The following is a 15,646-nucleotide window of genomic DNA, read 5'->3' on the forward strand; positions in this document are numbered from 1 at the left end:
CCAACACTACTTCTCATAATATAAATACCATGAAAACAGGAACATATCTATGTTGTTAATACTATATCCCCTGAACTATAACCATATAGTTCATATATTCCCTTTCTATCTGCAGATTTGCCTCTCACTGTTGTTTGCTTTGTTCTTCCTTCTCTCCAGTCAATCATAAATTTACCACACTCAATAGATACCATCATGCTGGGCCTGTCAATACAGTAAAGATCAAATAGAGTCTGTATCCTCACGGTACTATAATCCAGAGGAAGAAAGAAAAGCAATTGCTTTATTATGTAGTGAGCAAGTATGACTACATTGGGCTTATAGACAGGCATTACAGAAGCATGCAACTGTGTCAGCCAACGCCAGTCTGATAAGATGTTAGGATGTAGAAAATAAGTGCTGCCCTGGTTCTAGCTAGTCAGCAATAAATGATAGAACAATGAAAATCAAAGAGTGGGTTTGTCTGTACTCTTTGTAGCGAATTGTTTACGATTTGCCAGTGCCCTTACGGTAATATCAATCAAAACTTCTGTGTCCTGACTTCTTGGAAGCTCTCCTATCGGGAGTATGTGACAATGAGCAGACTTAGGTCTGTACCCTCATTTGTCCTTGGAACTATCTGTCCTTCTGCTAAGACTCAAAAAAAAAGAAAAGAAACAATTCTTTCAAATGATTGAGAAACACCAAAACAGTATTTTCTGTTCTTCCCCTAGAAATATGGTGGTGGCATTGAAGGAGCTGTCTATTCGGGGTGACTTTCGAACTACAGTAGAATACCTCATCAAGCTGCTGGAGACAGAAAGCTTTCAGTTGAACAGAATCGACACTGGCTGGCTGGACAGACTGATTGCAGAGAAAGTGCAGGTGTGTGCTCCTCCTGTTGCTTTCAGTGGCATTTGGGACTGCTTTTATAGGCCTTTGTCATCTTCAGGTCTGGGCATCAGATGGGATTTGATTCCAGTGTAAATGGCTCCTTATTACCTGGAAAAATCTAGGATGCAGATTGGTTTTAGCACTTTGTAAGTTCTAGTTCCAGGCTGGGAATGTAGCTTTTCTTGTTCTAATGCGCATCTATCGTTCACACGTCAAAAGAAAGTTCCTGTGCATGTACTACACAGTCTTTGTGGGGGAGGGATAAGCACATGTAGGGCTCAGAGAACAATTTGTGCGAGTCAAATTTCCCCCTACAATATGAGGTCAAGTTCCCTTACCCTTCTGAGCTATCCTGCTGGCTTCACTTTTATAAATTTGGTTAAATTACTAGATTCATCTAAGTCTCAAGGTCAACATTTTGACTACATAACACATTGTTTTCTTTCTTTTTTGAAAAGCATTTTTATTACATTTATTTATTGATTGATTATGAAGTGCATGCTGGGTTGCCTGTGGATGTCAAAGGACAACTTCCCGGGTCAGTTCTCTCCATTTCTACTCTGTGGGTCCCGGGAATCAACTCAGGTCATCAGGCTGGCGGCTACTGTGTAGTCCTGGCTGTCCTGGAAACCACATTGTAATCCAGGCTGGCCTTGAACTCCTGCCTCTTGTTTCCCAAGGGCTGGGACTGAAGATGTGCACTACCACTACCTGGTTCCATTTTGTTTTCTTAATAAATTCTCACCCATTAAATCTTTGTACTTTAGACTCTTTTTTTTCTTCTCATAAAAGTTTGAGCTGGTCTGATCTGCTCAATGAAAATTTTACAGTGAGTAGAAGGAAATTTATTTTTAAAAATTTCCTCAAATTCTAAAGGTAAATGTACAAATTTTTTGTTTGTTGTTAAAAGTTTATCATCAAAAACCTTGCAATTAAAAATTACCTCATGTGACAGTTAACAACACCCAAACTTCATACATCTCAATAAACTATGCAGTTAAAATAGCTATTCTAAAACTATAGAATTTCACATTGTAAGTTTTACTACTGAGATATCTATATATCTATATCTATATCTATATATCTATATCATTTGTCTACTACCAATAATGAAAGAAAGGAAGGAAGGAAGTTTATGACAGGGTTAGAACTAGAACAGTTGGCTTTATGTTTTCTTGAATAACTTGTGTCGGTTATCTACACCCAGTCCTTCCCTAGTGTTTCATAAGGTCTCATGGGAGCTGGAAGGATAACTTGTCCTTTCTTACTGCTCTTCCTGAGAACCTGAGTTCAGTTCTCTGTATCTACGTGGTGACTCATAGTTACCTGTAACTCCTGGGGACCTGATGCTGCTCTCTAACCTCTAGGGGCACCAGGCACATGCATGGTACACTTACATACATGCAGGCAAATAGCAAAATAAAAGTGGCTTCAACCTCAAGTCAAGGATGGTCTTTGAACTCCTTTGATCTCCTTGTCTCCACCTCCCAAGTGCTAGGATTGCAGGTGTATACCACCATGCTTGGCTCAAAAAATCACTACGGAGATAAGGATGGTTCTGATCTTGGTTTTATTTGAGTGGCTGTGCTGTCATGTGACCATGCTTTTGATCTGTCCTCTGTTCTTTTTAGGCAGAGCGTCCTGACACCATGTTGGGAGTTGTGTGTGGGGCTCTTCATGTGGCAGATGTGAACCTGAGAAATAGCATCTCTAACTTCCTTCACTCCTTAGAGAGGTAATCTATGTTCTTGTGTCCATGCTAGCCAACCAATGTTGAGTACGGGACTATAGCTCAAAGGTCCATTTGTTTTTCTGCAACTTCCGGGCACTTTATGATTTCTAGTTGTTATTCATGCACTAGGGACAAAGGAAAGAGGGAGAATGCCTCAGGAGAGTAGGTCACTGTTTCTTTTTTTGTAAGTGTGTATGTGTTTGTTATGTAAGTGTTCATGTGGGTATGTACACATAGACCTACATGTGTAAACATGTGGTTGGAAGCCAAAAGGTTGACATTAGGTGTCTTTCTTGATTGTATTTTATTTTTATTGGTTTGGTTTGGTTGACTGGTTTTTTGTTTGCTTGTTTGTTTATTTGTATTCCTGTTTTCCTTTTTGATTTTATTTTTTGAGACAGGGTCTTTCTATGCCGCCTGGCTGTATTAGAACTCTTTGTATAGACTATGAGACACTGGCCTCCAACTCACAGAGATCCTCCTGCCTCTGCCTCATGAGTGTTGGGATTAAAGGTGTACACCAACCGATACATCTAGTCTCAGTTCATTTTTAGACACAGTCTCTCAGACACTGAGCCTGGAGCTCTCTAATTCAGCTAGGTTTGCTGGCCAATGAACTCCCAGCACATGTCTGTTTTCACTACTCCAGCCTCCTCCATGGTCAGCACCACAGTGCTGGAGTTAGACACTGTGCCTGCTTTTCCATAGATGCTGCATATCGGAACCCAGACCCTCATGCCTTTATGGCAGGAATCTTCTCAACTCCGAGATTAATCTAGTTTTTAAACACTGAAACCCAACTGCACCAAATACACTTCCCTTAGCAAGGCTCCCCAAATCATGGTGATAAAATCCAGCATTTTTCCCTACCTTCAAACCCTAAATATCTCTGGAATTAACTATACCACATTTCAGGAAGTAATAATTGAGACTGATAGTCAAGATGACCTTGAATAATGTCTTTCAAGTGGAGGGTCAGACATGTATGAAGCTGAACTAATTTTGTATGTTGATTCCAGAGACTAATCTCTGCCCAAGTCCCTAGGCGAATGGTCCAAAGGGCTAATCCCATCCAAGCATTTTAACCACAGGCATTTTATTCCCTTCTGTGTTGTTAGACTTATATCAGCCCCCTTTCAAAGTCTCTGAAAGGAAGAAAAGAAGCAAAATTTTGAAAATTGAACTGAGGTTTCAAGCCCTGTGATAAACATCTCACTATGTTATTCTCACGCACTAAAGCCTTCAGCAGCTTGCATTTCCTTTCTGACTCAAATCTTAATCCCAGGTCTGACTTTGAACTCGCTGCACACCGTGGCCCCCTCACCAGTCCATTCTCTTTCATTTCCAGTCCTCAACATGCATCTCTAACCTAGTTAAATGGATTCCCTATGCATGTAAAAATGCGTTAACACATCCTTTACTGTTCTTTTAGATTGTTGTGTCTTGTTGTTTTAAGATATTCTCCCTATATATCAGATGGCATTGAATGCCTAAGTAACCCAGGATGGTTCTAACTCACAGTCCTCTTGCCTCAGCCTCCAGAGTGCTGGCATTATAGATGTATCAACCCATTGAGCCTAATGTTCTTTAAAAAGGAATAAAACAAAACAAAACTTATGTGTGTTTTTACATGCCACATATGTATTGTGTATGCAGAGGCCAGAAGATACTTCTGGTGCTGGAGTTAAAATCCAATTGTGAACCACTCCATGTGAGTTCTGGACACTGCACTCAGGTCCTCAGGAAGAGCAGCAGGCACTCACTCTTAAGTGCTAAGCCATTTCTCCAGTTCCAACATTCCATTTTTTTTTTTTTTTTGATTCATTTTTTCGGAGCTGGGGACCGAACCCAGGGCCTTGCGCTTCCTAGGTAAGCGCTCTACCACTGAGCTAAATCCCCAGCCCCCCAACATTCCATTTTTAATTCATCTTATAAACTTGCTATTTGGGGAAGGCATATTCTGAGACAGTTTCATGTTGACCTGGCTGACCTTAAACTCAACATGCAGCTGAGGCTGACCTTAGACTCATAATCCTGCCTATACCTCACCAGTGCTTGGGTTATAGGCACATGCCACAGTACATGGCATAATTTGGTTTGATTTTTTTTTTTTTTTTTCTTTTCAGACAGGTCTTACTGTGTAGCCCTGGTTGTCCTGGAACTCACTGTAGAGACTAGGCTAGCTCGAGCTCACAGAGCTCTGCCTGCTTCTGCCTCCAGACCACTGGGACTAAAGGAGTGCTGATGCTGCTCCCTCCGCCGCCTCCTCCTCCTCCTCTGCCTTGTCTTCCTCTTCCCCTTCCTCCCCTTTCTCCTTTTCCTCCTCTTCCTCCTCCTACTCTTCTTTAAACTTTTTTGTTGATTCTTTGTGAATTTCACATCGTGTGCCCCAATTGAAGTCATCTCCCAGTCCCTCCATACCTGCCCTTCACCCTCTTCCCTAAAAGAAAATTAAAAATAGCGCATAATTTTATGAAGTCTTGATGGGGAAGCTGTGGGGTGTCGCAGTGTGTCCCACAGCGCACCTCTTCGCCCACACAGCTTTACTTGCGAGCACTCATTGCTGAGTCATTGGTCTGGTTCAGGGACCCTGGCTTCTGCTATGCATCAACACTAGATCCTTGCCTGACATCTTGGAGATCCTGCATTTCGTCCTGCGTCATTAGATTCTGCAGCGTTGGTTCTGTAGGACTGTCCCCTTGACAAGCTTCAGCAGCTCATAGATTGGGTAGATGTTGGGTTAGGCTGACGCAGAGCCCTGGATCTGGGCCTGTGTGCTGGCTGAGTTAGTCTGCCTGCCAGTTCTCCTGAACCCAGCTGCCTGGGCCAGCTCTACCTCAGTGTAAGTGTTAGGACTTAGGTGCCAGTGAGACACTAAGCCTCCCAAGTTCATTTTAAAGAACAATACATAGATCCACATGTTCTGTGTTTCAAAAAGACGCATAGTGGAAGAGCACCTATTAATTTGTTTCTTGGAATCCAGTGTCTTTCCCTATAGCCAATCCATATTACTGGTTTCTTTAAGCATATATATGTGATGTTTATCTCTTACCTTCTGCTTTTGTCTCATAAATAATAGTAATATAATAATAATAATAATAATAGTTTGTTTTTTCTTTTGACTTGGTTTTTCAAGACAGGGTTTCTCTGTATGCCCTTTGTCACTTTGAAGACCAGCCTGGTCTTTAACTGCAGAACCCTGCTTCTGCCTCCCTGGTGCTCAGATTAAAGGTGTGTACCTCCACACCCAGCTTTCTCCTGCTCTTTTTAAACCTAATTTTATTCTTTTTTTTTTAAGATTTAAAAAAATTATAATTTAATAATTAAATTAAGATTTAATTAAAATTTAAATTTTAATTAAAATATAATCTCATTACCCCTTTCTCTTTTCTCCATTTAGCTCCTCCCATGTTCTTTCCCTCCAACCCCTTCCACACCATCTCAGATTCTTGGCCTCTTTCTTTAGTTCTGGTGCATATTTGTGCATAAATACAGCCCACCATGCCCATTAGTTAACTCTTCTCACTTGGCTTGTTTTCACTTAATAATGTCATTTAGTGTTTCTTATCACTATGTGAAAAGCTTCTTTTTTAATGACTGTAATATTTTGTATGGATTTGAGAAGATACTTAACATGACTGATCTTGGGGAAATGCAATTCAGGAACTCCGTGAATTATCACCTCAGTCTCATGCCTGCCATCAAGAACTGCACAATAACAAGTTTTGACAAGGATATGGAGAGATTGGGATCCCCGTGCCCTGTTGGGGGGAATGTAAAACAATGCAGCCCTTATGGTAGACAGTATTAAAATTCTTCAGAAAATTGAGAATCAAATTGCTATAGTGGTCCAGCTATAGTAGTTCTGTATATACCAAAAGAGGTAAAAGCTGACTCTCAGAGAGATGCATACATTTTCATGGCAGTGCTGTTCATAGTCACTGCACAGTAGGAAAAGCTATACATCCATGATGAATAGGGTAAACAGTGGTGGGTATATAAACATCACAGGATATATTATCAAACCTTAAAGAGGAAGGACATTCTAGCACATGCTAAAACACAGAGGAACTTTGAGGTTTGGACTAAGTGAAATAATCCAGTCACCAAAAAATAAATAAATAAATAAATAAATAAATAAATAAATAAAATAAACTATGATTTTAGTGTCAAAAGGTATCATGAATAATCAAATTCATAAAAACAGAACATGCTAGGTCCTAGGAAGACATTTATATAAATGTAGTCACTGTTTAACAGAGTGCTACCTTTTGCTAAGTAAAAATGTTCTAAACAGTTGAACAGTGGTGTGACTTAGACTATATACTACTATACATATAAAAATTGTTATGTCCTTGTATGGCTTCCATTGGCTTGGACCTGAGTGGGCTTTGAGGGAATAAAGAAAAGACAAACACAGACAGATAGAAGTATCTGGACTCGGGTGAACTGGGCTCTGGATGATGAAACCGCAGCATCCCGGGAGCTCAGTGTGTTTGTTATATACAGTTGAACAGAAAGGAGGGCTTGTTGCATACAGCTGAATGAGGAGCGGGCTTAGTACACGCGGATAAACAGGGAAGCAGGATTTATGGTACGCAGCTGGGTCAAGGAGAGATGCGGGCTTAGGTAATCTTGGCAGCACGGTATCTATTGGGAACTATCTTCAGGCTGCGAATGTCTGAGGAAAAAGCTGTGGTGGAAGTTCTGCACACACTGCCAACATTTGCACCAGGACCTAGAGAGAAAAAGAAGGCTTTTCAGTTTCTCTGAGCTTCACCCATTGAAGGCTCTGCCATTTTCCCACGAGTGTGAGGCTTTAGGTCCTTGGCATTTCTGTGTTCATGTCAGCAGCACTCACTCACTCAGAGCTCCACACACTCGGGCCTCCTTCATTCCACACAGTAAGTTGTATGTTTTGTGTATCTTACCACGATTAAATGTAGAAAAGAAATTTCAGTATTGTTTTCATAATTAACATGATCAATCCTTTACAAACAATCATTTAGGTTTTTCCTCTTCTTACTATTTCAGGAAATACCACAATCAATAATCTTTGAGATTTCTTTATAACCTATTAGAACTCTATAGAAATAAGTATGTCATATATTGTCATTCTTTCAGGGGTCAAGTCCTTCCTGCTCACACACTTCTGAACACAGTAGATGTTGAACTTATCTATGAAGGAATCAAATATGTACTTAAGGTATGCATTCCCCACCAAAGTCTACACCTTAGTTTCTATCTTCTCTTCTCTTTTTAAAACTAGTTTTCTTAGGTTGAGAGACTGAGAAAAATTCACTTTGTTTACGGATTGGAATATTACAGCCATCATTTTGTCAGCCTCAGGAATCAATCAGTATTTAGCAATTCTATGAAAATCTATCCAGTTATTTCTCACTGTGACATACTTCCAAAAGTATGGAGAGGCAGGGGAGAGCTGGAACAGAGAAAAGCAGCCGACGCTCTCTGTTTGCTCGCAGCAGGACAGGTGCACTAGCATTACCACTCTGGCTGACAGACGACCTAGCCTGTCCTGTAAATGCTCCAGCTGGATGGGAGGCAGTGCTGGGAAGGGATCACGGCTTGGCTTTCTGGCTCTCGTTTACTTCAGGTGACTCGGCAGTCTCCCAACTCCTACGTGGTGATAATGAACGGCTCGTGTGTGGAAGTGGACGTGCACCGGCTGAGTGATGGTGGACTGCTCTTGTCCTACGATGGCAGCAGTTACACCACATACATGAAGGAGGAGGTAGACAGGTGAGTGATGAGGCGCAGTTGTTTGCTGTTGGATTAACTCTTCCTCTTACTACTCATTAGCTCCTGGGATTTTTCACAGGTTGTTTGTTTTTGTTCGTTTTTATTTTTGGCATACTCATTTTTCAATTAAAAACAAAAACGCTTATATACTTAAACAATTTAAAGCTTTACATACCTAAAATTTTAGAGTGCAAACATGTTTGTAATTGTAAACATGTCTCAAACTGGGTATTAGACTCTGTGCCTCAAGTTTCAGCTACGCAGGTGGAAGTAGGAGGCTGAGGGAAGGGCTCACCTGACCCGAGGAGTTTAAGGCCAGCACATACAACTTAGTGAGATTCCATCTCCACTCCAGTGTGGTGGACAATGAGAAGTAATTCCCCCTTGAAATAAACGATCACAATTGATAGCGTCTTGTGTATTTATTAGAATTTCATGAATGAATGTAAGAATTCATAAAGGTACATACTATTTTTCCTTTAAATACATCCAGAAATAAATATCTGTTAAAACTATTTGTGCTTTTTCTTTAAATCAATATTTATTTACTCTATGTGTGCCTGAGTATTATATGTACATGCACTGTGCATGTGCAGGAGCCAGCAGCGATCAGAAGCAGGAGTTGGATCTCTTGGGACTGGAGTTGCAGGTAGTTGTGAGCCACCATGTGAGTTCTGGAAATTGAGCTCCAGTCCTCTGCAAGAGCAGCAAGTTTCTTATCCACGAGCCATCTCCCCTCCCCACCACCTTCAGTCTCATAGCTCACATCTTGCTTTGTGTAGGTGACCTTGAACTTCTTTCTGAACTTCTTGCTCCCACCACCTGAGTGCTGAGGTCATATCACACACCACACCTGATTTACATGGTACTGGGGATTAAACCCAGAGCTTCATACATGCCAGACAAGCACTGGACCAACTGCAGTACATTCTCAGCTCCCTCTCTGCATACCTCCCCATCTCTTTCTCACACACATAGTGTATCACACCAGCCATACTGCTGTGAGAATTGAATGAACCAATCACTTGAAGTGCTTAAAACTTTGCCTACAGCATAGTTATTGTTCCAGGAATGTTAGTTATAGCTGAGCTTGGTATTTCATGCCTGTAACTAAGCATTTAGTAGGCTGAAGAGGACCGAGGCCAGACTGGACTACATTGTGAGGTCCTCTCAGAGAGAGAAAAATAGGAAAAAGAAAAGGAGGGAGGGGGTTTGGGGATTTAGCTCAGTGGTAGAACGCTTGCCAGCAAGCGCAAGGCCCTGGGTTCTGTCCCCAGCTCCGAAAAAAAAAAAAAAAGGAAAGAAAAGAAAAGGAAAAAAAAAAAAGAAAAGGAGGGAGGGGATATTAGTTATATTATCATTATCTTTGTATTTTTCTATAAATATTCTTTTTTAATGGATATAGTATATTCCATGATATGACTATATCATAATTTATTCATTCCAATTTTTGACTGAAGATTGGTACTAAAATAAGGGCCAGCAAGATAGCTAGATGGATAAGGCCCTTGCTGCCAAGCCTGACATCTGAGTTTGGTCCCTGAGAACTCACACGGTAGAAGAACAGTATCCTCTCCTACAAGTTGTCGTCTGACCTACATAACTGCATGTGCCCACACATAGTACAATCACATAAATGAAATAAATAAAAATGTAATGTAAAAGTTATTAACAAAGATGCAGTGAATGCCTTTTTACATGTCTGCATTGTATGTATGATAACATTTTCTGTGTGGCTTTTGTTTTGTTGTTTTTAAGACTGACCTTTTCTCTCATTTTTTTATAACCTGAGTGCTTTATTGGATTGCCTGCTCTACTTATCTCCTAGATACCGAATCACAATTGGCAATAAAACCTGTGTGTTTGAGAAGGAAAATGACCCGTCTGTAATGCGCTCCCCGTCTGCTGGGAAGTTAATCCAGTATATTGTGGAAGATGGAGGCCATGTGTTTGCTGGCCAGTGCTATGCAGAGATTGAGGTCAGGGTGGGGAATGGCTGTTGGGTCATGGGAGGGAATGTAGGTTGATGGGAGTAGACTCGGATCGAAAGTAACAGAAAGATCATCAGTTCATTTCATGTGAATTGTGCAATTTAAGACTTTAAAAACAATAAAAAATATCACTATTTTTCCTTTGACAGTGAAGAAGTTTGAGCTTTAACAATTATAGTAGCAGTAGTCCTAAGTGACAGGTGTCATGCTGACTGTTGGCTGCACAGAGAACATATGATAGGTAGAGTGGGAGCATAGCAGGAGTGTAATGAAGGGTGAAGTTTAACAACAGAAGGTCACCGAATCCTACCTGAGAGAGGGTGTGGGGTAAGGAAAGGTGTCCCACAAGAAGAGACAAGACAGAAAGCTAGACAGACGAGGATGAGCAGGAGACAGTGTTTAACCTCACCCCGAGGTACAGAAGCAGGACAGTGTGCTGTGTGAGAACTGACTGAGGATAGATTAAAGTTTGATGTGAGGGCAGGTAAAGGTGCTTGCTATGGAAGGAAATGGAAGTCTTCAAGGAACCTAGGCTAAGACTGTCCAGAAGCCCATGTGCAATCACTGACGGGTTTTACATGGACAAAATGAATGAGATTTAGTTTCTAGGGTGATGGTTTGGGGACTGTATCAGAGGTAAATGCCATGAAGGAACATCTCGTGGTAGATTTTAAAAAGTACTCTAGACCTGAAATGGGGAGAGCCTCTCGCAAAGACACTGCAAGAGAAAATGTTTCTGAGACATTTAGAAGGTGAACTTATTGGGCTGGTGGTAAGTGAAGGAAAAGTGTGGGAAATGTATGTGCTGTCATTAGGATAGATAGTTTATCACTTCTAATATATTTTATATTTATATATATGTACATAATACATATATGTACATATACATACACACACATATATATATACACACACATATATATTTATGGAAGGGATAAATTCACAAATAGCAGCAAAATGTATTTAAAAGTTAGAAAAGCGGTAGGCACATGGTAGGCAGGAGGGTCAGGAGTTCAGGGTCATCCTCAGTTACAAAGCAAGCTTTGGGCTAAACGATCCATGAGAACAGACAAAAACCTAAAACCAATACAGGAAGTAATCAGTATCTGTTATTAACCTGTAGATATACTTCTGGGAAATTTACCAATTGCCTTAGTATTTCACTGGAGATTTTGATAGATTCCCATTTGGGGTGTTAAATTGTTTTCCAACTGAGATGATGGGGGAAACTGGCCTTTAAACTGTTCATGTCCTTAAAGGGAGGTCAGGCTCTAACTTACATCTTCATTACAGGTAATGAAGATGGTAATGACTTTGACAGCTGTAGAATCTGGCTGCATCCATTATGTCAAGCGACCTGGAGCAGCACTTGACCCAGGCTGTGTGATAGCCAAAATGCAGCTGGACAATCCCAGTAAAGTTCAACAGGTACGGAGGAGGGCACTAAAAACTGCTCTAAGGGTGAAGAACATGGTAGCTTGGAGAAGCTTGGTTTGCCGGTTCCTTGACCTTTCCCATCCTTTGCCTCCGTCCCTCATATTTTGCATCTGTGTGAGGGTGCGTGTGTGCTATCTGCATGTATGTGTGTCTGAGGAGGACGTGTGAGTGTGTGCATGTGCTATCTGCATGTATGTGTGTCTGAGGAGGACATGTGTGAGAGTGTGTGTATGTGCTATCTGCATGTATGTGTGTCTGAGGAGGACATGTGTGAGAGTCTGTGTATGTGCTATCTGCATGTATGTGTGTCTGAGAAGGACATGTGTGAGAGTCTGTGTATGTGCTATCTGCATGTATGTGTGTCTGAGGAGGACGTGTGTGAGTGTGTGGGTGTATGTGTGTGTGTGTGTGTGTGTGTGTGTATTTGTTTGTGTGCTGTCTGCATGTATGTGTGACAGAGGAGGGCATTAGGTGTCCTGCTTTATCATGCTCTGCCCTGTTCCCTGGAGGCAGGGTTTTCTTGTTGAGCCTGGAGCTAGGCTGGCCTCCAGCAATTCCTAGCAGTCCTGCTTCTCACCCCCCCTCCCCCCACAAGCACAGTGCTGTAGGGGGACCCTGGGGTTCCTAGGCATCTGAATTCAGGAGCTAATGCTCCTGAGCAAGTGCTTTTATCCACTGAGCCATCTCCCCAGGCCCGGTCCTTCCTTTGTTTCCATTTTGAATTCCTGCTCTTCCTACCTTTTATCTCCCAGAGTTTTGGGATTACAAGTATGTACCACCATGGTTAGCTTCTTGTTAGCATTTTCTTAATCATTTTTTTGTTCCTCCCAATTTTATGCCTTATATTTGTGCCTACAGTATTGTGGAACTGAAGCTTGCACTAGCCAATATAAAGCTAAGATTCTGTCTTTTTCTCATAGTGTTTCTTCCACCGACTTTTCTCCAGATAGTTGTGTGTCACAAAGGGATGTCTCAGTTTTGAATTGCAGTGGTATTTGTGCCCAGGGTAGTAGGTAATGACCGATCGTGTCTTGTGATCACAGGCTGAGCTTCACACGGGCAGTCTGCCCCAGATCCAGAGCACAGCTCTCCGAGGCGAAAAGCTCCATCGAGTTTTCCACTATGTCCTGGATAACCTGGTCAATGTGATGAATGGATACTGCCTTCCAGACCCTTTCTTCAGCAGCAAGGTATGAACCACTCCCTTGGGGAGGGGATGAACAAATGTCATTCTCCACAGGAGTTTTCAGTCTCGGGAGGAATTTTTTTTTAAGATTGATTCTCCCACTCCTCTTTCTGATGCTGGGGATCAAACCCAGGGCCTTAAGCAAGTGTGCTATGCGATCACTGTACCACTGAGTTATACCCTCGGCTCATGGAGAATTTTTTTAGGAGGAAAAGTTATCTGACCAGTTATCTTCCCATCTTTCTTTGTTGGCCTTGAAGTTTGATTTTTGAGACAGGGTTTCTCTATGTAGCCCTGGCTATCTTGAAACTCACTACTATGTAGACAAGGCTGTCCTCAAACTCAAAGAGACCTGACTGCCTCTGCCCTGCAAGGGCCAGGATTAAAGGCATGCACCACCAGGCCTGACTGGACTTGACATTTTAAATCCTTGCTTCTTAATTTTGTCATTTACTTGGGGTTATTCCTTTGAACTACAAACCGGGTAGTATTTGGTGTTTAGGCTGTAGTTTTACAGTAAGCACCAGGGGCTGGAGAAATGGGCTAACATGGGCTACAGCACTTGTTCCTCTTGAAAAGGATGGGCTCCCAGCATGGTGGGTCATACCATGTGTAACCCTGAGGCACTCATGTGGTACACGTTCACGTAAAATGAGTAAATTAGAAGGCAGCACCAGCACTCTAGTGCAGGAGATTCAGGGATCTGATTTCATTTGGGGACTTGTGTTGCCTTTGTATCCCATTTGATTATTTCTTTCTCTGCAGGTAAAGGACTGGGTAGAACGGTTAATGAAGACTCTGAGAGACCCCTCCCTGCCTCTTCTAGAATTGCAGGATATCATGACCAGTGTCTCTGGCCGGATCCCCCTCAACGTGGAGAAGTCTATTAAGAAGGAAATGGCTCAGTATGCTAGCAACATCACATCGGTCCTGTGTCAGTTTCCCAGCCAGCAGGTATTTATGGGGTAACACTGTCATCATTTTCCACTGGCGGCGACTAAAGTTCATGCTCTAGGAGGCCTCTCTGTTTGGCTACTCCTTACTGTCTGTGATTTTACCATTGTAAGCATTGAATCCTTCATAAACCTGCCTCAGGATATGAGTCACTATGTGGGAACTGTAAAATATCTCACACTATGAGGAAAGTGCTGTGAGTGATATTCCATATCACTGTGCTTTCAGGGAGAGTCCCCAGTTAGACATGCTTCTGTAAGATTGACAACCAGGACATCATAATGTGTTTGTCTGACACTTCCCGACCACCTCAGCAGCATCCTTGCCCTTTGCCTGCGATGCATGGTTACATGGGGAATAAAGGTGGACAAGTAAGGGACCAGGAGTGAGGTGTGGGCTTTGACCTTAGACAGCTTCTTGCCCATCACATTCTGGCCAAATTTAGTTCTGTGATGTGGTCCTTAGTCTGTCTGGGAAGGGATGAAAAACATTAGAAATTGCTTGCTTCTTTAGCAACTGTCTAAACTTGTACTAATTTACTAGTACTGAGAGCATGTTAGAGACAGGTATTGTCATGTTGTAACCAAGGAGACTCTTGGTAGTGGTGCTGATGCAGAGGAGTGAGCACTGGGTCCCCTTGGCAGGAGTGGCTTCATTCTTCTTATTTCTTTTGCCTTAGATTGCCAACATCCTAGATAGTCATGCAGCTACACTGAACCGGAAATCGGAGCGGGAAGTCTTCTTCATGAACACCCAGAGCATTGTCCAGCTGGTGCAGAGGTAGTCCCGTGGGCCCCCAGACTCTGACACTTTCTTTCCTTTACTTGGGCGTAAAGATTTACTTGATCTGACTTTCAGAGAGAAGAAAGTACTTTATCTCTCAGAAAGTGCATTACTTCTTAGATCTGTGACTGAACTCATTCATTATTTCTGCTGTTTTTATAATGTTCTGTCAGTTATTATGGCCCCCAAATTCTGTCGTTTTCTTTTTATTTGCTGTTTTGATGAAGATCCTAGTTTTTCTTCTAGTGTAGACTCCAACATGATATTTATTCTTTATATTTTATGGATCTAGGTATTTAACTAAAAAGCTATCTAGAAAATTTTCAACTTTAAGATACTTAAACCTTTTCAAAAGTCCCTTAGCCATTTCAAGCGTGATGATAACTTCTGCTCAGCATAGGAGCTAAGTCAGGCTGTGTCAGATCTCGGTATGGAGTTGGGTGGTATGGTGGTGGGTGCTAGTTTTACTTTCCTTTATAAAAGTTTTCCTCTGTGCTGAAGTTACTTTTCAGTTTATAATTGAAATTAATAATTTTCAACCTGAAAATATAGGCTATAGGTCTGCCCTGTATTCAGAGGGAAAGCAGTTCAGGGGACAAGCTCGAGAGTAAATGTGGCCTCTGGGTTCATTTCATGGTGTTGCCCTGTCATGATTCACAGGTACCGAAGTGGCATCCGTGGCCACATGAAGGCTGTGGTGATGGATCTGCTCCGGCAGTACCTGCGGGTGGAGACACAGTTTCAGAATGGTACGTTCATCTGGCGGATGTCTAAGGACGTTGTAGTTCTGAATAAAATACCATGTAAGAGCTAAGGCAGTTGGTGCTTTACCAGCACTTCCCAAAAGCAAGCTTTTCCTTCTCTCACTAATCCCCTTAAAAACTAAAAGTTCCATACTTTACCAGCATGAATGAGGAAGAATACTGACAA

At 41.8% G+C, this 15,646-nt stretch overlaps 1 protein-coding gene across 11 annotated transcripts in view; it reads left to right on the forward strand.

The window, feature by feature from the left end:
- Acaca (acetyl-CoA carboxylase alpha) overlaps positions 1–15,646 on the forward strand; it is a 262,246-nt gene that overhangs the window by 115,366 nt on the left and 131,234 nt on the right. For all 11 annotated transcript variants that reach the window (XM_087574065.1, XM_087574066.1, XM_087574067.1 and 8 more), the window contains 10 exons: positions 714–864; positions 2,505–2,608; positions 7,730–7,811; positions 8,220–8,365; positions 10,194–10,344; positions 11,650–11,784; positions 12,837–12,983; positions 13,745–13,933; positions 14,613–14,713; positions 15,377–15,465. In XM_087574065.1, the coding sequence (XP_087430191.1) occupies positions 714–864; positions 2,505–2,608; positions 7,730–7,811; positions 8,220–8,365; positions 10,194–10,344; positions 11,650–11,784; positions 12,837–12,983; positions 13,745–13,933; positions 14,613–14,713; positions 15,377–15,465 (1,295 nt within the window). The remainder of the gene's footprint in view (positions 1–713; positions 865–2,504; positions 2,609–7,729; positions 7,812–8,219; positions 8,366–10,193; positions 10,345–11,649; positions 11,785–12,836; positions 12,984–13,744; positions 13,934–14,612; positions 14,714–15,376; positions 15,466–15,646) is intronic.

The sequence above is a fragment of the Rattus norvegicus genome, chromosome 10, assembly GCF_021556685.1.
Source record: "Rattus norvegicus strain SHRSP/BbbUtx chromosome 10, alternate assembly SHRSP_T2T, whole genome shotgun sequence".
In the NCBI taxonomy this organism is placed as follows: Eukaryota; Metazoa; Chordata; class Mammalia; order Rodentia; family Muridae; genus Rattus; species Rattus norvegicus.